At 37.5% G+C, this 21187-nt stretch overlaps 1 protein-coding gene across 2 annotated transcripts in view; it reads right to left on the minus strand.

Annotated features, from left to right (window-relative positions):
• Positions 1 to 542: 542 nt before the first annotated feature.
• Positions 543 to 21187, minus strand: part of PAXBP1 (PAX3 and PAX7 binding protein 1) — a 29288-nt gene continuing 8643 nt past the window's right edge. For both annotated transcript variants that reach the window (XM_055701448.1, XM_055701447.1), the window contains exons 8-18: positions 16345 to 16468; positions 13965 to 14064; positions 13522 to 13637; positions 10998 to 11197; positions 8924 to 9068; positions 8644 to 8765; positions 7871 to 7947; positions 7541 to 7607; positions 5844 to 5990; positions 4244 to 4398; positions 543 to 2088 (exon numbers count right to left, since the gene is read on the minus strand). In XM_055701448.1, the coding sequence (XP_055557423.1) occupies positions 1971 to 2088; positions 4244 to 4398; positions 5844 to 5990; positions 7541 to 7607; positions 7871 to 7947; positions 8644 to 8765; positions 8924 to 9068; positions 10998 to 11197; positions 13522 to 13637; positions 13965 to 14064; positions 16345 to 16468 (1371 nt within the window). In that variant the 3' untranslated portion in view covers positions 543 to 1970. The remainder of the gene's footprint in view (positions 2089 to 4243; positions 4399 to 5843; positions 5991 to 7540; positions 7608 to 7870; positions 7948 to 8643; positions 8766 to 8923; positions 9069 to 10997; positions 11198 to 13521; positions 13638 to 13964; positions 14065 to 16344; positions 16469 to 21187) is intronic.

The following is a 21187-nucleotide window of genomic DNA, read 5'->3' on the forward strand; positions in this document are numbered from 1 at the left end:
CTAGGCATCCTCAGCCCGGAGGTCCTATGACTAGAAAACAGCCATGCATTAAGATGCAGAAGTCTGTACAGTAATGTTCCTCCTCATGAAAACAACCGCAAATTCTAGTGTTGCATACTTTGGATTACCCCCTCCCTTCTCCCTCCTTCAGCTGTCATTCTACAACTTTGAAAATCTCTGATGATTAAGTCACTAGAGCATAAATAAGTACTCTTTTAAAAATGTTGGTAGCATGGATTGTGTCCTCTTCAGTCTACCAAAATGCTAAAATCAGTAAAATTTTAAGCACAGAAAAGGTCAAATCTGTCACTATTAAATCACGTAACTACCAGCACAATAATCTTTCAAAATATCTTTAACTATTCTTTACATAGGTATATGAATTCCAACATTTATCCCATTGCTTTTCCAAGTAAACTTTCGTTCACTCCACAAATCCATTTTTTTTTTCCTGACAGATTGAGGCAGTCAGCCAGCACACATATTATTTCCTTTACCACCTCCCTAAAGGAATAAAGCTTACCAAGTTGCACTGCAACAGCTCCTTGACAGACGAGTTTATTGAAACAATTTTTAAAAGCAGGTATTTCTGAATGTACTCCATCAATCCCAACATCATAAAAACAATTGTTCAGTGTCCAAATGAAGTGTGCAAGTTACAAATTGTACATTTTTAATACTCATTTATACCACATGACATGAGCATAAAATACAATTTCTTGTTACTCTGTATGCCAATTTATTGCTACAGTTCCCCGAAAAAGTAGGGCACACGTGGAAATAGCTCTTGATCCAAGGCTATTACAGCTGTTCCCATGCCTCGGACCCCAAGATCAAGTCACTAGCATTCTGATATAAATCACCAGATTTTAAAGTGTTTTCTTTTTATTTTACATTCAAATTAAATGCTTTGCAAGACTATTCTTAGATGGTATTTAGTGGGAAGTGTAACATCTGAATATTTACTCAACAAACACTTCGAACAATAGGATATCAAATTTTCTTCACCTTCATTTTGCTTGACAGCTTTAGCCATATTGATCAGAAGAAAGAGGTTCCCATGTATGAAGTTATAAAAAAAGAAAAAAACCCCAACAAACCAACCAAAAAACCAACCAACCAAACAAAACAAAACCCCCACAAATGGTGAATGTAACCAACTTACACAAGTAACGAGGGTCCAGGGTTCATGGATAAACTATTACTCCTACAGCATGAAAGGTGTCTGGGGCTTAGGAAGTGCTGTCATGTATACTTGCACAATAATCACAATTTCTCATTGTATGCCTGTATTAGAAACAATAATTAAGCAGTTTTCCATTTTCCTTTCTGCTTTGCTTCTAAGAACAGTCTTAAGAGCTCCATGTTCCGAATGCAAGTAATTTTTTAGCTATTCCAATTTAAGTGCAGCACAGCTGCTTTTTAAGATCAGAATCGATCTGAAAGTCTCTCTCCTCTTTAGTTCAAACGACTTTCACATATTTGAGTGTTTTGCCAGCCCTTTTGACCAATAATATGATCATTTTATTGTCAAAATAAGTTTGGTGGGTTTTTTTTGCAAATTAAAAGCTTATTCCAACAGTACAAGATCTCTATATCCAGTGTGAAAGCAACATGGTGGTATAAATATATGCATACATTGTATTACACATAATATCTTATACACATTCCAGTTAACCATGGAACAATTAACAGGAGTATATAATTACTAATCATGGGTACAAAGTAGTTTTGTAAACAAGATTTTGAGAAACTTTAAGGAAAATGTGATTTCTGGAAAGATGACAATCTTGGGATTCCATTTTTGTTTTCAAAGTCGTCTTTTTTATTTTTTTAAAGGATGTTGTATATAAGAATGCACTTTGTATTAAAACAAAGATCAATACTTTACAGTTTAAGAAACTTTACATATGTACATAAATTACACATCAGGAATGATTTTAAAGCTCAAAATGAGTTGCCAGAAAAGTCTATTTTCCTTCTATTAAAATCTTTAACTCTTTTACGTTGTGATCATTTGCAACTGTCACAGCATGGTCCAGTGCTCGGATACTTGCTAGAAGCTTTATGATCTGCTTTATGTGCTCCCTAAAAAGAGAGGAAGGAGAAGAAGTCAATACAGGAATGGAACCACCAGGTACAAGTATTAATATTTCAACAGAAGACCACATTATGATTCCATATAGCAAATCAGTTTCAGATAACTTCATAATCGTCTCCTCCATTTGCTTAGTCTGATAAAGTAAGTTGGTTATCAACTTTGTACTGAAATTGAAAAGATTATTTTGGGAGTAGGAATCAATCATACAATGTGGTTTAATATAGCTGCAGTATAATCTCACGAAAAAGTCTTGGATTACATAGGGTACTGTGCAATGAGTCACGGCTCCCTTGGTAACTGATGTTTAAGCCAAAAAAAAAAAAAAATCATCAAGGCAGCAAGTATGCTTTAATGCATGCTTTAAAAAGGTATGAAGCTTGCCACCAATGAACTGCATTAGAACTCAGGTCAATCTAGAAAGATTAGAGCAAACAAACTGCTAGGAGGAATGTACTCCTTTGGCTGTCAAGAACAATTTTGGTATCTTGCTAGGAGGATGGATGTGAAATTTAGACCAGCTTCACAAAATAATACTAGAAGTTCAAAATTAATCTTAAAAATGAACCTAGCTCATCTGCGAAAAAGCATCCAGCATTTAGAAAATGAGCACCAACAGACACAGGGAAAGATACACTTCCCTCTGGGCAGAAATGAATGCATTTTGTTTCAAACAACTGTACTACTTTTCATATAAAAAGACAGGACATTCTTCAGTTATAAGTAGCAGCATTTTGGCTGCACACTTATTTTATCTGCTCAATGGGCACACTGGCAACAGATTTGTTAAATGCCAGGAAAAAGCAGGAGGACAAGAGATAGAAATCAAATTAGAACTCACTATGAAAAAAAGAATTAATTGGATATTTCTCTTCCAATAAAAAGTTTACAAAGGTTATTATTTCAGCAGGTGAAGAAAGTTCTTTCAAATTTACAAACAGGCTACTAAAATAGAGAAAGTTTAATCTCTACCAGATTCTCTCTCGACTCCATTTCAATTCCAGTATCATGCTAGGCTAGGCATTTTGGTTTTAGAAAGGAAGGAGTAACAGATTATTTTCAATATGAATCATGGGAAATTTAAACTGGTATGTGACACCACTATTATACTTTGGACACAAAGTTCTAAGGCCAGATAAAAAGCTGTTTGAGCACAACCCAGTGTGGCACAAAGCTTGGTGTTCTCTGAAAAGGACAGGATTCATATGCTACAGCCAAAAATGACTCTAAAGGCAGAAAAGTGTCCAATAACCAACATAGTAACTGGAAAAAAAATTATACCAGAAAAAAATTACAAACCTCTTCACCAAGATTTTTCTGCCAAGGTTTAAGGGAAGTTTCTGTATCTGTTTCAGTGCTATGCATAAGAACAAAAGGGAGAAGGATCTAATCCCCTGGAGAGCTTCAATAATTGAAGAGTAATGGCTCAAGGAACTTCAGCTATCAAGAATGACTAACGCAGGTAGCAAGGGGGTTCATCTTTCCAAGTTTCAGGTTTGCTGGAACAACAAAACTATTGACCTCAAAACCCCTCCTTCTCATGCAACAGCATAGGAATACACAATCCTCCAGTCTTGTTATACTCCTACATATCAGTGCAACAATTATTTTTTTTTTCAAGTTTATCACTGCTTAAAACTATACACCCACAGCATTTCAGGTTACTTGGCCAGCAGGAACATTTATGCATCTAATCCAAACTCTTAATTATGCTGGTTACCAGATACAAGTAAAATGACTCTTCGATCTAGGTGAAAACAAGTTCATCTAGTTGGTTGTGTAAATAAGTCAGAACTTTTGTACTGTACACAAAATCAGTTTGTAATTTAGAAGCCGTTATGCAGCAATCGGCAACAGGTTCACAAGGTGGAACAGTCCAAACCCAGTAGCTACAAAATCTGCCAGAATCAGTGACACTAAGCAGTATTGCAAAATATATTTATGAATGTTTTACACATTTCCAGCAGTTCCTGTTTTCAGACACCTTAAAAATCTCTCCACCTACCATGCTGTAACATTTTTAAAGTTTGGATTCAAGCAAGTTTCAAAAGACATGCGGTAGTATGGAGGTATTTACTCGCGTTTGCATGCATCAGCAAAATAACACAAGGCACAAGAATTTCAACTGCATTAATTCTAAGTTACCTTGCATTTCTTTTCTCTACATCGGAGCAACCAATGCTGTTCCTATAAATTGTATCAGCCAGATGAACAAGGTATCTACAGAAGTTTTCTAGCTGAGAAATAGTCTTGTCTCCTTTCAAATTAGCAAACCACTGTTTAGGAAAGCAAGCAATTACCTAGACATAACAGGAAAGAGAAAGTTAAAAACAACATAGCTTTTAAATTTTTGTTATCTACCATGTTTTGTGACTTCTGCCATGTAAGATTGCAGTGACAAGGCCCAACTGAGTGAAACAGTGAGAAACATAAGGAAAAAAATAACCCAAAATTCAAGCAGTAAAACATTGAAACCTAAACTACAGCTAAACTATGTACAGTTATGAGCCAGAGAGGGCTTCTTCTCTAGTATGTGTAGCGGTTTGCTTGGCAAGGTTTTGTTAGCGGCAGGGGGCTACAGGGGTGGCTTCAGTGAGTAGATGCCAGAAGCTTCCCCCATGTCTGATGGAGCCAATGCCAGCTGGCTCCAAGATGGACCCACCCCTGGCCAAGGCCAAGCCCATCAGTGCCAGTGGTGGCACCTTTGGGATGGCATATTAAGAAGGGGAAAAAAATAAAATCTGTGCCAGCAGAGAGAGGAGTGAGATTACGTGAGAGCAACAACTCTGCAGACACCCAGGTCAGTGAAGAAAAGCAGGAAGGGAGGAGGTGCTTCAGGCGCTGGAGCAGAGATTCCCCGGCAGCCCGTGGTGAAGACCATGGTGAGGCAGGCTGTCCCCTCAGCCCATGGAGGTCAACAGTGGAGCAGATCTCCACCTGCAGCCCATGAAGGACCCCATGCCAGAGCAGGTGGATGCCCAAAGGAGACTGTGACCTGTGGGAAACCCACGCTGAAGCAGGTTTGCTGGCAGGACTTGTGACCCCATGGGGGACCCACACTGGAGCAGTCGGCTCCTGAAAGACCACACCCTGTGGAAGGGACCCACGCTGGAGCAGTGTGTGAAGGACTGCAGCCTGTGGGAAGGACTCAGGCTGGAGAAGTTCATGGAGAACTGTCTCCCATGCAAGGGACCCCATGCTGGAGCAGGGGAAGAGCACGAGAAGGAAGGAGCAGCAGAAACAATGTGGGAACAACTGACTGTAACCCCCATTCCCAATCCTCCTGCACCACTTGGGGCAGAAGGTAGAGAAATCGAGAATTAAGTTAAGCCTGGGAAGAGGGGAGGGGTGGGGGGGAAGGTGGTTTTTTTCCCCCAATTTGAATGGTAATAAATTAAAACTAATTTTCCCCAAGTCTAGTCCGTTTTGCCAGTGATGGTAATTGCTCAGTGATCTCCCTGTCCTTCTCTTGACCCATGAGCCTTTTGTTATGTTTTCTCTCCCCTGTCTGGTTGAGGAGGTGAGTGACAGAACATCTTTGGTGGGCACCTGGCACTCGGCCAGGGTCAAACAACCACAATATGTATTAAAATAAAATAAAATAAATATCTATTTTTCACCGACATTACAACTTCGAGATATCAAAGCCAAATTTCATAGATAATCTGAAGTTTTAACTAGATTATTCCCTTCAGTTGAAATCTGTGGATTACAAGTGATTTTAAACATTTTTGATTTTACTTACACTTTGAGCTTTTTTAATGCTGTCCTCTCCATACTCAGAGTTTTGAAAAGCCATAAGAATGTATCTGTTTAGCAGACCATCTATCGACAGTTCCTGGAGAGTTTTGTTTGAAAGGATTCCATACCACTGTAGAAAGTTTCCCAGTAACTGAAAATACAACACAGGGAAAATAAGCATTTTAAAACACACCAAAACCAGGAAGTTGATTAAACACTCTACAGCCTCTTCAAATGCAACAGCATGGCCAAGGTAAGCAGTGGAAATACGCCTTGTGAGTTTCAAAACTATTCAGAATCCATGAAGTATCCGCCTAGAGTGTTACAAATACTCATACAACAACCACAACCACCTCATCTCTGCTCATGTTTTGCAAAAGAAATCAGAAAATAAAGAAATTTTTAAGCCATCTTGTTCTCAAAATTTGATGTCAATGTGAAGCAAAGTGAAGCCTAGCATATGCCATACGGGGACAAATTCACAGCCCCCTTGTCAATAAAACCCCCAGCTATGCTGTCGGCATACCCTTATTTCCACGGCACAGTGACTCAAGAGACACAGAAAAGTGTCAGGGGCATGCTGGCTAAGCCAACTGTACAGCTGTTGCTCCCCACTGGCATATGGCCTGTGAAGAACTGCTGCCAGCCTCGTACAAATGAACACAGCCAGTTTATTGTTAAGGCAGATCATCAGGAAACAGTAAATGAGCACTTGCCTCCCAGCTTCTATTTCTGCTTGTCTGTGATGCTATAACTGACTTGCTAGTGCAAGAGACCTTTATTTTTAAAGTTTCCCTAAAATAAAACAGCTGTAATAGAATGCAATACGTCTAAACTGCTCAGGCTCAGATACTGCCAGAAGCAGGAATTTCACTTTTTTAAGAGACACAAGCCCTAAGTGATCTGTTTCACTTTTAACAACAGAATTTTAAAAAGTTAGCTTTGTGCATTTTTTGCTCTAAACAGCATATAAAAAGTTGACTTTTTTCCCCTTTTGGCATGGAATTCCATGCCAAATATTTTAAGTAAATTAAGTGATTGCAAACCTATTTGGAATACAGCCCCCCTCACTGCTGCAATTTAAATAGAAAATTCTGCATAACAGTTCTGTTTGCATGATCACGGAGATTGCAGTTCAATCAACACTTTCCTGTTTAGCTGGGAATTAGTAAAAGGCTGTGAAGAAACTATGACCACAGCAGTCATAGCTTCTCTGCAAACTCTGTATCGCACATTCCACACAGACTTTTTCTTTCACACTCTTTATCGTCTCAATTAAACCCAGATTACAAATGCTCTTAATTTACAAGTAGCAGCAAGAATTCCAAACAAGGCCAAGCTATTTTCATGAAGGTTCTCACACTACATATTAAAAAAAAACCTGTAAAAACCAAGCTCTCTCATTCCCACATAAGTGAAATAAAAGCAGCATATTTCATTCTGACAAATACAACAACATTTAAAAAATCCTGGGTTGAGTATGCTAACTAAACCCACAACATACATGTTAAAATGACGGCGCTTTCACTTGGCAATCTTTTGAGGAAGGCACAGTGCATTATCAAACACTAGGAATACTAATACAAATTCTTTCAAATAAAGTTAATGCAATTTCCATCTACCACTTTCCACAAATTTGAAGAGGATTTTATTGCTACACTGTTTAGACCAAAGATTTACCGGATGGATTTACTGACTTACCTTAACAGAGGACCAAAACTGACGTTGGAAAAACAAATATGGACCAGAGTTCTTGTTTTCTAAGATGCTGGAAAGTAAGAGATTTCTTTAATGAGCAACCAAGACCACCTCTGTCTGGAGTTTGCTGGCTTCCTCCTTCCCACACACAGTTCATTTCTATAAATATTCCCTTCCATCCTGCTTGTTTTGCTAAATCCTCACAGCGCAAAAACAGAAAGATCTCCTGTATGCAGCCAGTGAACCATACTGGGAAAAAAACCCTGTTAACTACAGACAGAAGACACCGACTTGCTAATAAAGTTCTAACACCATAGTTGAAAGCAAACTTACTTTTTTGGATATAAGGGCATGAATACATCATCATCTAGTGTTCTCCTCATTCTTAGCAACAATGCCTTTAAAAGCATCTGAAACAGATAAATTCTTTTTTAAAGTGTCCAGAGCACTGCTTAGCAGTTAATCATTCAGAAACTGATTTTCAAAGCGACAAAGAACATTTGTGACCCTAACAGTGAAAGGCATACAGACTTAAGCACAGAGCTGAAATTTGATGCTGTCAATAAAAAAAAAATGAAGGCAATGGAATTACTTTATGGTTAAGCTTGGCTACACGATTAGCTTCTGTGACATCAGGGCTTTTGTCATTTTTAATCTTTTGCTAACTTCCCCATATGTGGGCACTTTGGCCTATCTCCCATTATTCTAAAGGCAATGCTATGGCACCTGAACTCATGACATTGGTTCTCATAGAAGGCAAGTAAAACAATCCAATTTCAAGGCAATGCATTTGAAAAGGTTACAAAGATCTGAAAAAAGACAAGCCTGACTATTTGTAGCTGACCCTTTAAAGTGAAACTGCAGACCAACAAGTCCTAGTACATTTGGTATCTCTTATCTCTAGCATCTATTTTGGGAGACTTCACTGAGTTCTTCCTAATTTATCACCATACTTGACTCTCCATAACCAGGCTGCAGAGCATCAAATAATTGCAAAATTCTATTTCTTGCTTCTCACTAAGTATGCTGTATTCTCCAATATAGTGTATTCAAAATATATCCAAATTCCTTAACTTATGCAAGGTATTTAAGAAAAAACAACTTACTTGTGTATTTTTGTTTTCTGCATTCACCACTGAAGGATATCCATCTACTAGTTTCTGTACAATTGCTACCATTCTAGATGTTTGTGTTGTAGAAAAAGGATCCCATATATTTTCAGAAATCACTGTAAGAGATTACAGAATTACTCCATTTTGCAAATACTCAAATACAGGTATGAGGACAGTCAAGTAATAATTTACAAAACAGTAAAATCTGAAAGCGCAAACAAGCATCAGCTTCCACACCTCCCCCTTTTCCCCCATTTTCTTTCTAAGACTATACCTGTTAATTTAGGAAGAACAACTCTCTCTACAATGGTAGGCAACAGTGAAATATCAGCATCATCTTTCACCTGCTCCTGTTCTTCACAGCCATAAAATAGCAATGATTCAAACCACAACATAGTCTCAAAGTCTCGACACTTGCCCTAGTAAAAAAATTGAGGTTAGATTCCTAACCAGATATCTGAAGTCAACACATTAAAAGAAAAAAGAAATATCATATATGCAAGTATGATATGCTCACAAAACAGAACAAAACTACTTTAAAACACTCTACCAAGTATGCTAAGCAGGCAACAATTGAGCACAGCAACAACTCAAAAATGCAGTCCTTTTTGTGTATGTGTCAGGTACCCATCTGCACTAGAAATAATAATAAGAAAACCCCACCCCAAGATATAGTGCCTTAAGATCAAACAGTATCTTAATCTGACGCAAGGATGGGAAAATTACTTCACCTGCTTTGGCTCCCCTACTTCTGAAGCAGTGATACTACCACCTTCAGAAACGTAAGCAAGCCCGACTCCCGAGAAGCAAAGAACATGTTCTGCCTCTTTGCCTGGGCACTACTAATCATGCCATCACAGGCCAGATTAGCGTATACGGACAACCCAACCAACCCACAACCTGAGAGAGGATGGGAAGGCAAGGCCAATTTTCCATAAATCAGCCAAATGAACCAATTAACTCTACAACCACACAACCACTAGAAATTGATTGAGAAATGAAAGAAAATGGTAGAAGTAAGACTTTTTTGGCAGCTGTTGTCCTACAGATTTTAACTTCTAATTACACCCAAATGAAATAAAGGCCCAGAGATTAGGGTAAAAGTGAGGAGCATAGATCATTTGTACTGCATTACAAAATTACGCCTTCGGGATTAAAACCCTCTTTTTATGAATGCCTTCTGATTTTTCTAACTTTACAAAATGCTTAACAGGACCAGTAACACAGCAGTGAAAACAATTAGATTTGAGACTTCTGTAACATGTCTGCAACTAATTTGAGCTTTGTTTTGCCAACCTGGGAACTCACATAGAAATAGCATGGGGTAAGAATGTACAAAACCAGTTTTAATTAAATTCAGTGAGGACACCTTTTATAGATTTTTCCCTCATTTATTCAAATTAAATACTCTGAATGCTCTCCGAAGAAAGCTCATGCTTCCTTCCTCTGCAATCACAGCAGAGGTGACAGAAGATCCCCTTCTACAAATATTCTCTTAGTAGTTAAGAAAAAAACACTTCTGAAAAAAGGATAGATTAACACATCTGCAGGTGGTGCTGTAGATGAGCTAAGTTTTGACAGGGAAGATGACTTACTAGCCTAGTTTCCAAAAAAACCCAACCCAACCAAAAACCACCAAGCTTATACACTTGCACTCATTCTGTGCCTTGACCCACTCCCCAGAAGCCAACATGGCAGAAAAATTAAATTCCTACCAGTACAGTGAAAATAAGCACCTGACTGCAGCAGAAATACTTTCAAGAGCTCTTAATGGTTGGAAGACTCAAAAGTTACCTAAACAGTTTATCCTGATGGCTACTCCTGTCACCACACATATGCAGGCTGGAAAATGAACATGTGCCAGGGATACTGGGCTGCAACAATGCTGTCCTGCTCTTTCCACATTCCCTAATTCATAACTGGACAATGAGTACTATGAGAAAGACCTGGAAGTTGCCAGCCAGGGTTCTGCAGGGTATGAAGGTGTAGGTAAGATAAAAAGCTTCTTGGTTCCACTTCTGAAGAAACTACATCTCTCAAATCACAATTTTCTCTTAAGTATTTCAAAACCTAAACGTAATAAGAAACTGTTTGGCTTTTTGGTTTATACCACTCACTGAAAAGGTACCAGCATGTGCAGAATTGAACTCTGGCCTGCTGGGAACACACACAATAGTCAAGAAACTCCCCAGAAAATCTTCACCCCAAAAGAGGTGCCCATTTTAAATTTCGTGCCTAGAACACGCATTTACAAGAAGCATACAAAAGTGCAATTTACATTGCTCTGCAGAAGCGTGAAAGAACACTATATAGAAGAAGACATAGAAGTTGCTTACAAAGGATCTTACCTCCAAAGGAGTCCAGATAAGCAGCTGAAGCCTGATTAAAGGGTTAAACAGCTTTGGTAAACAGAGGCCAATATAAGCATCCTTATAGGAAGCAAAGTACTTTGACCGCCAAGCTTCAAACTGTGACTTAATACAATCAATTGAGTAAAAGCTTTCCAAAACATCTTCAAAAACTTTGCTGGATTCTTTCAATATACGATCTGGTGCAGGAGAAAAAGAGTAGCAAGTTAATCACCTATTCCCTGTAATAACTCTTTCAAGATGGACTTTGATGCTCACTGGCATTAACTCCTATAAACAAAACCGAAAAACCATCACCTTTAAAAGGTGTTACTTCTGTTACTTCTGCCTCAAATATACAAAGCAATAAGAACATGAGCATGAGTACTCTCCGATATACTCTTTTATGATAAGTCTTCCTTTTAAATGTTCCATACAATGATACTCAGTTACCAGACACTGGACTGGTGATATATTGGGCTGTATTCAGTGCAGAACTAACTTCAAAGCTGGCCTTGCCCTGCATGGGAGTCTGGAACAGCTGATTTCCAGGTCTATTCCAACCCAAATAATCCCACAATTTTGCTTATCCAAGTGAAGTACAGAAGGGCAACAGATAAGCCAACTGAATCAGGACTTCAAAAAGAGCAGGTCCTGGCAGACACCATGCTAAACTGCTGAACATAACACAGCTGTTAGCACTGGGCAACGATTAAGATCCCTTAGCACCTTCCTTATATTTTTTTTGTATTTACAGTACTAGTATTCTATGCAGTCTAAAACTATGTATTATTTACCCTTTTGTCTTTTCTAATTCTCGGGGTTAGTTCCACTTTAATCAGTTTTCTTTTGCTGCAGCCAGAGTCTTACATGTTCAGTTACAGTAACCTGTATACAACTAGTACACACAGCAAGTAGAGATAGGGCTGAGGGAACATGAGACTGTCATATAAACACACTTTTCACACTGGGATCAAGAAGAGAAGCTACAAATAAGAGTTCGTAGGTCCAGAGCGCATCCCTCTGTTTCAGATAGCTCACTGCTGATTCTGGACTAACATGAGAGCTACAAATGATTTAAAAAGCCCTTTAGAAATACGATGCTTACTCAGAAACTCATGAAAATCCTACAAAAGGCTTTTGTACACACCAAAGTACCAAGTTACATAAAGCAATTCAGCCACAGTGAATTTTTAATCTAGATAATTTAACTTAGCAAAACTAACTATAGCACCTAACAACCCCACATAGTTGCTTATCAGAAATCTCCCTGCATTCACAATTTTGGCAAATCAGCCAGCAACCAAAGGTGTGGAAAACACAACTCTGAAGGATCCAACTGCTAGACAGTTGCTTTTTAAATCTGTTCATACTTGGAACTTTCATACCACCTACAGCAATGACTTTGGCATTTTTATTACTTTGGCATATTTATTCCCCCCACTGTCTGTGGGAAGTGTTTATTTTAAACCTGTCCTATCAGTTCATTTCATGCCCCCTAGCTCTCATACTGTGAAGTCAACATCATTCCCCTAGTGGAAGAGTCCAAAACTGTTTAATCCCTCCTTACATACAACACAAACAATTCTATGTATGTGATCGTTACTGCTCCCCTCTCCACACTGCTTCTAATCTGATTAAATTATCTTTAATCAGACAGAACGATAACTGTACTCAGGTTCAAAATGAGAAGGTAACAGGATTACTGCAGTCATGTTTTACTTTCTTTGCTATTGCTTTCACAGTAATCCCTGGAATTGTTTCCCTTTTAACTGCTGCTGCTGTAAAAGACAACTGTTCCATCAAACTATCCATAATTCCCCAAATTTCAGGTTTCTTGCAGTTCTCACAGTGCTTTAGAGGCATTAGCTTAACCTACAACCCCATTTATTGCATAATTAGTGTTATGCATAATTGCATAATAATGGTTACTTTGAGCAAACAGTCATAAAACTGGAGATGAATTTCAAATCAAGTCAGTACCACAATGTCTTTCCGCAATGTTTGCATTCAACATTGTTCCGTCATCTGCAAAGTTTTCCAGGCTGTGGCAAGAGTCTACAGAACTTTTGTCACTGCATTTCTAGATGGCTTATGCAAAACTCCAGAAAATGCTTCTTATCAAGCAAAAAAGGGTTTCTAAAGCACTGAGGTTTTCAGAATTTCACATTTAAAACAACGATATTTGAAGAACAATAAACCACATTACAAATGAGAATGAAGACTTAGTATCCACTGAAGAAGCAAAAGCTTACTGCTTGCCAGCAGAAGAATGCTTGAATTAATTAAAAAGGACCTCACTAAGGATGTGCTATTTACTTAGCTGCAAGCTGCACAACAGGTTGGTTGAAGAGACTGTTTTGGTAACAGTGATGATCCAGCAAGGAACGGTTCCTAAACTTTCTCCAAAGTATGGAGAAATATATGGACAGGGCTGCATTTAGATCAGGTTGGTTCCCCCAACCCCCACCCCCTGACAAATCTTCTGTATTTTGTTACATAAAGCTTCAGTAGGTTTCCTAACCTCGCTCCATGTTGAAGTTCGTGATATCTGTTGAAGTTTCCTCATCGTCACTGGAAAGGCCTTCAAGGTGATCTGCCATCTTCCCAGTTTGCTCTCTTGCTTGTCTACGACGCGCTCTGAAAAGGATCAACAGTATAAACACTATGTAGTTGCCTCAAACAATGGAAGTAGAGAAACCAGCAGAGACCAACTAGATAAGGAATGGGTTTACCATACTTTTAGTGGTTTTAAATTGGTATCATGTAATGGTGCTGTGTTTTGTACACTTGCATGATAAGCTGTGATACGTAAGAATACCCCTGCTCAGCACACCAGCTTAGGTGTTTTCTTGCCTTTGCAGGAAAGGTCCAAACATTGCTACTTACATTAGTATGTCACACAGGACAACCGTATTCTGCAAGTAGGCAAAAACTCCTAACAGACAAAAAGTCTCAGTACTCTACCTTCTAGCCTCTCTTTCCGCAGTCCGACGCTTTACTTGTTCCTGATAGATCACTCTGTCTCGTCCAAAAGATTCAAGATTTGGTGCCATCAGTGCTTTATCTGCAAAATTACATTGATGAAAATTAAAATGCTTATCTACGATTACTATTGCAGGCAGTTTCATAAGAGCCTTTTACCGACTTTAAACTAAGTGTAATTTGAAGTAGAAAGTCGAAGTTTTCATAAAGATGCACACAGAAGCCTGAATTCACAAGTGTAGAGATTAAAAGAGGAAGTAGTGGAGTCTGGAAAAACCTCCACCTAAATTTCAAGTAGTTTTCACCATACTTCACTCTTGTCCCTCTCACAATGGTGCCCAACTATATAAAGTTCAACAATTTTAACAGAAATTGCTTAAATTGAATGTTCCAAGACAAAAAGCACTCCTTAAACAAACACATTCACCATGTATCTTTTGAAAGAAAGAAAAAAATTAACAAAAAAGAAGCCAGAGAAGAGTGATCAGAGCAGGAATATATGGTATTTCAGAGTTCTAGTCACAGTCTTTTCTAAGTTTGTATGCTTTAGATTGCCCAGAGTTTAAAACACATCAAAATCTACAGAAGAAGAAATAATGCCCCCTCCTCTTTTTAAGCTGTGATTCATTATAGATGCTCCTGACTACAGAAAACAGCACAGCTAACCAGTGAGGCTGATCAGGAACCAGTAGGCAGACCCAACAGTGTTTCCAATTCATCCTTTTCAGTGAAGTTTTTACAAGTGGATTGAATGTTAGCCATGCTCAAGTTCACCCACTAAACATCAAAATTGAAACAAAAATCTACCCAACTTTTAGGAGTAAATTTACATGTTCTAACTAAATCCATTTACAAATCCATCATTAAAAATATCAATGATGATCTGTGTCAGCATTCCAATTCTATTCCAGAACTACTAAGAGCCTTAACAAACAGATGAAGCCATAATTTGTGCAATTTTTTAACACATTATTCAAAGCTGAGCTACTTGTCTTTATGCAGAAGTAAAGCAAAAGTTGGCAGATAAACATATTCACTTCTAGTCCTTTGGTGTTCAGACACTGTATGAAGAAAAGCAGACTGTCTATGTCTGCAACACACATCAAATCAAAGGCTGGCATCAACTCCTAGTTTCTGTGATAATTTGAGGGACAGAACTGAACTATTTCTAGACACAGTGAAATTCAATCTCTAGACTCCTGGGTACTCAGTAAGATCTCTCTTTAAAACCCAGCCTTCACAATGACAACTATTCCCACCTCACCATTAAAATTCCAGTCTAAAATAATAATTCTAAGCTGCTTTTAGGAAATATGTTTCTAGTATGTTAGGTTTCTAGTTCTCACAACAGCATTTTCATGGTAAAACTGCAAGGCCCAGACGTGATGCCTAGGGCTTCAAATAAAGCCCTAAAGTGAATATGTATGCTAAACATTCCATAAAGGGATGACCAGCTCTGATGCCGTAATGCTTTATCACCTTCCCTAAGTTCTATCTAATGGTATTAACAAAACTTCATCTCTCGACACACTGACAGAGTAGGAAATTGCTTTTATTATAGGATTTTATGTCATTAATAGGACAGACAAGAAAGCCATTTTTAAAGATAGGAAACTCTCCAAAGCAGAACAGCAGCTACTATTAACATGACATTTTACCTGTCCTTTGACATGCCGAATAAACCGTGAAGGAACGTGTATTTCCAACCAACTTAACATTTATAAAGTTTTACATACTGAAGAGTAACCGCCACAAGAAAACTCCTCAATGAGAATCCCACATCCAGACACTCACAGTAAGCAGGTATTTTAGCTGGCTAATTTTAAGCTCTGTTTTATACAGGGTCACTTTATTAGTCTGATTTTTAACAATGGCACCAGTTTCTTCTTTAGCTCTAGCAGTTAAATGGCTGAAATTAAATACTCATGCTGCCTACAAAACAGAGCATTAGATAGAAGTCAACTCTAGCCTAGCACTTCATGGCTTTTACAGAGTTAACTGTAGATATTACAAGAAATCTATAGATTCAAGGTTTAAAAAAAAAAAAAATAATCCCAACATAAAGAGAAAAATTGGGAGTCACATACTACCCCTACTACCACTGCCACCACGCACACATTTTCAGTGCTAGGAAAGAGAAAATATAGTTAGGAGCAACAGAATGGAAAGATGAAGTCAGAGTTAGAGGGGCTTTGAGTTTAAAACAAAACAGATCAGAGAACTTTTATCCAAGCTTCCTTCCACCTATCTCGAATAAGGATAAGCTTTAACACAGTCATACTTTATAAACATTTACATTTAAATTAAGCCAAAGTAAACAAGGTTGTTTAATGAATAATAAAAACCTTCAAGATGGACTGACTTGAATGGCTTGAAAACTCCGAAGATTCATCTTTAATATCATCTTGTCGTCTTTGGACAAGGCGGGAAGCTCGCTGTTTGTACAGCTGGTGCATTGCAGATTCAAGTTCGTTAATCAGAGGCACCTGTAAAAATACAACACACTACGTAATATCAAATTCTTCAGGTGCTTAGTTTCTGGGGTACCGTACTAATCCGAAGCATAATGCTGTCACTGTACTTCTATGAGCACAAACTGTTTCCTTTTACCCATTTGTATCATTTGGACCAGTAAAAACTTCAACGTGAAGAAAATGCATGCATTTAACATTGACAGCTTTCAACCATTGCAATAGCATTTTGAAAGTAACTTCTGTTGATTGAATGAGTCTACACAATAAGGCAACCATTTCAGAGAGTGTGAAATGTTACTTCAAGTACTTTTGCTTTCCCTACCAAGTGCATGACAATGCTTACAATTCTCAGACCTCATTGCTTCCTCTATATTTAAACAAGAATGCAGCAGTATTCTGTGTTTTAATGAGAAAATAACCTGACTGTATACACTGAAAAAACAAAGCATGAATCTAACCTCCTGAAGCCAGCAGGTATTTGTTTTCCTAAAACTCTTATTAGCATATGCTGAAACATTATTACTACAATGCAATAAAACACTGTATAAGCACATTATACCAACAGGTAACTCGTATCAGTAAAAAGTTACTCTAGTCTATCATTAAAATTGTATAATCTGTGTCAGTTATGCACTAAGTATAATCTTTGAATGATACAGACCTAAGTCACATCAGACCTGCCACTTTTTTTTTTTTTTTTTTTAAGTGGACTAAATTTCAGTAGAAACTGTAACAAAAATATGATGTTGTAACGACTAGGAATTTCCTGACATTAAATAGCAGATTCACTGCTCACTTTTGCAAAAACTAATTTCCCAGGACAAGTAGATTATTAGAAATACTCAAATGCAAAACAGAATTTTTTCACAATCTCTTAGGAAAGGCAAGTCCTTTTGGTATAACCACTTAAAGCCATATCCTCCTTACCTCCAAGACATATGCTTAGTCCACAAGTCTTCCAACCTTTTAAATCAAATATTTCATTGCTGCCTACCATCCAGGATTGTCAAACCAAAAGACAAAAATCAGAAATTGTTTCCTGATGTAATTTAGAATGTGACTCAGCAGCTATTAATGAATCTCCTCCAGTAAAATGTAAGACTATGAAATTATAGCTACAGGGCCATTTCAGCTATCTGAGAATGACACACACGTACCAGGAGATATTAAAAGGAAAGAAGTATTAGCTCTTTGTGCTATAAACTGGGCTACAGGTACTAAAGTTAAAGCAACACTGCACCAACTCAAAACATGTACAACTTTCTTTTGGAGAAAAGAAGAGGAGAGAGAAACAGGAGGAGGGAATATCCCAGTGCTGGAAGTGTGTATTTGGGATTTAAGACAAATACTGAAAACAGAAATAACAATTTTAAAAATACTACCTTTACTGCAGTTTACCATAGAAAATATAGCTGCTTCTCTTAAGTCTATAAAGGGAATTCTAAAACTGAAAAGTTAAATGAAAGTTTTCCATACCACCCCTAGAAGTTCTTTCTATAATTTCCTCAGAATTAAAAAAAAACCCAGCTATGTATTCAGATATATGAATCCACTCAAAATATTTCCCATTTAAAATACAAAAGACTTACAAGCTGTTATTCTTCTATAATCAATATTGTGGTTGATGAGTGACAATTTCACTGACTACTATAAAGTTACAGCCCTCATTCACTGTATTCTGTTTAGTCAATACCTTAAATTCAGTGTTTGGGGTTTATTTTCCTTCACTTCCGCTGTAAACAGTGTAAGAGGAAAAGTGGAAAGCCCTCCAAATATTTAGATGTCAAGGGGACCTACAGTCCCCCTCTGACATACACAGTGCGTTTTGATAATTTGCTTTTGCAGGTAACATAACAGTTCATCTAACTGTGCTGCCAAAGATACGCTTGGAACAATTTAATCTTCCTGGATCCCTTGCATACTCCTACATTCAAAATGCAAAGACACAGTTAACACTTTCTAGCCTTCTCAGAAAGCATAATTTTGACACTAATTACTTGTGAAGGAAGTCATGCAAGCATCTTCTGCTCCATTGGTTTTATCATTTATGGAAAAAAAATCATAAGAGAATTTGACATTTCTATTGCTTGTTTCTAAAATTTGCATAATAGCTGCCTCATTATACTCTCCACTGCACCTTACCAATGATCAAAGTGTTTCTAACATTCAGAATCTCTTCAAAACAGAATACAAACAAAATGATTGTGCTTGGCTGGGTGTCACAAAGGGTGGAGCATGGTGAATAGGTGCAGAAATAAGATGGTAGGGGAAAGAAAGTATAATTTATGATGATGTTTTTTGTTCTCCAAAACTAAGTCAACAGACATACCAGAAAACTCTAGGGGAATGGACTCTTTCGGAGTGGACAGATATATTGTGAACCTATTAATGCTTCTTCACCAAACCACTTTCTCATTCAGATCAGTACCAATGTGAATTTGACTAATAACCATGACTAGTTCTAATAAAATAAAGCACCAAAGCATCATATTTGAAATGATAGGAAGGGACCTAGCTTTTATATATGTATTTAGTATAAGTGTTCATATATGTATGTGTGTATACATATATACACACACAATACTGTTATTATGCATGTGGATACACATTTTATATGCTTATGTATATTATAATCATAACAACTACGTACATTATGCATTATAAAAACACACAATTTAAATATGAAGTTGTCAGGGCCACAGGTTCTACAAAAAAGCTGAAGGTAGTTTACCCCTACACTCAAGAATTCATCATTCTGTTGCATTTAATCATTTGATTTAAACAAAACCCGACTGATTTTATTCTTGATTTTGTCCCCTCCTCCCACCTCCTTTTCAGAAAACCTTGGCAGTGTCCTGTGGGCTACTGTTTTGGAATTTGATAGTACTTCTGTCACACTGAAAGCACTGAATTCCAAAATGGATTATCTGGCCAAAGAACTGACGAATATATAGGACATTACAATAAATGAAATGCTCCTGTTAAACTGACCATGTCACCTCCTAATTTTGCAACTCATTGTACATACAGGTACTGCAGCAGCCTCCAACTGAAAACAGCAAAACTCTGTGAAGGCCCCTAAGAAGCATGAGATGATAAAAGTCACATCTTAGAAGTTCAATGGACTGGCATGGCAGGTGGGGTATGGGGAGGGTGGGAAGGGGGAGGCAGGTATCCAGGTGTAGAACCCTTAAAAGACCAACCACCAGGAAAGCAAAGGTATATTGTAAGAAAGCAACTTTAACAAGACTCTCTGTTAAATTATCAGCAGTAATTTGCTGTGTAACAGCTGGAAATGATTTATTTACTAATATAGCTAGATAAGTCAATAACCTTCCTACAAACTGAACTGAACTTTTTTGACTATCACTTAACACTAAGTTTTCCTGATTTATACAAAACCTGGGAGAATAAAAGGCTTCGTTTATACTCAGAATGGTGCATTTTAAAACAATGTGCTTAAAGAAAATATTTGAACAAGACAGTATGGACTATCAAAGACAACCTCCAGACATGGCTTATAGTTATCACAAAAGAAATTTAACAAGAGGTCTTTAGAAACCAAACATTGAATAGAGATACAGGTATTTAACTTGTCTTCTGAAATACAAATTTATCTCAGAGAAGGAGTATTAACAGTTATCTTTAACTAGGAATTTAGGCATCTAGGCAACCAGCACCAACAAAGCTGCAAGGAAAAGTACCTTTACTGCCCCTCAACAGCTAATTCCAACACACTCAGGAATACTGCTTCTTCAGTGAACAGTATTGTTTTAACTAATCAATTAGCTGGGTGAATTAATTGGTCCACACCTCCTGGGTTTGTTCACGACATAGCTATTCTTCAACTTAGAAGACTGAAGATGGGGCTCTTCCAATACCACTAATGCTGGACAACTAATGTCTGATTAGCAAGCCAAATGCTCTCTCGCACCTAACAAGCTAGGTAAACAGTAGTTTCAACTACTCAAGTAACTGTGACAGAAGAAGACACTATACTATTGTATTCAAGTCAAAAGACAATGAAGAAATAGCCTATGTATTGCTATCTTAATTTTACAGCTCCTGTGTGTATGTAATATATATATAAATAAATATATATATTCAGGAGCTCGTGTTATATTTACAACAAAGTAATTAAAGCATAATGAATAACTTAAGAAACAAAGATTAAGTTTCAAGTTAGATATATACAGAAGTATCAAACCACATGAAAGAAGTGTATTTTTAAGTTTGGGTGTCTTCAGACAGCTACACCAGTTTTTTAAAACTTCTCTCTTTCAGACACCAGAGCAATACCAAATATGTGAAACTGACTGGCAGGAGGAAGTTTACAATAACACATAAAATACAACTCTTTGTTACTGTGTTCATAAAGCATTCCAGAAATTAGCAATGCTGTAATCCAGCCCTTGTTTTTGTTAACCTGATATCCAATACAAGTAAAAAGCAGCATCTGAGTTGAAATGCCAGAATATCTACCAAAATCCTAAAGACATATATTTTTTTAAAAATGACATATAAGCTTTTTAAAGTGTTTTTAGGCAATCTAAAGTTAGTGGTCTTTTACACTGTGAAAGAGGTTTCCGATAACCAGTTTAGCATGACGAAAAGTTATCTTTTCAACCCTCAAATAACCAAACCTTTAGATGAATATGTTCTCAGGGGACTTTTTTCAAGAACAGAGGGAGATGTGGTGTTTGGCATGTACTAAGAGTCCCTATTTTTTTT

This window comes from Falco cherrug, chromosome 2 (assembly GCF_023634085.1).
Source record: "Falco cherrug isolate bFalChe1 chromosome 2, bFalChe1.pri, whole genome shotgun sequence".
NCBI classification, from domain to species: domain Eukaryota; kingdom Metazoa; phylum Chordata; class Aves; order Falconiformes; family Falconidae; genus Falco; species Falco cherrug.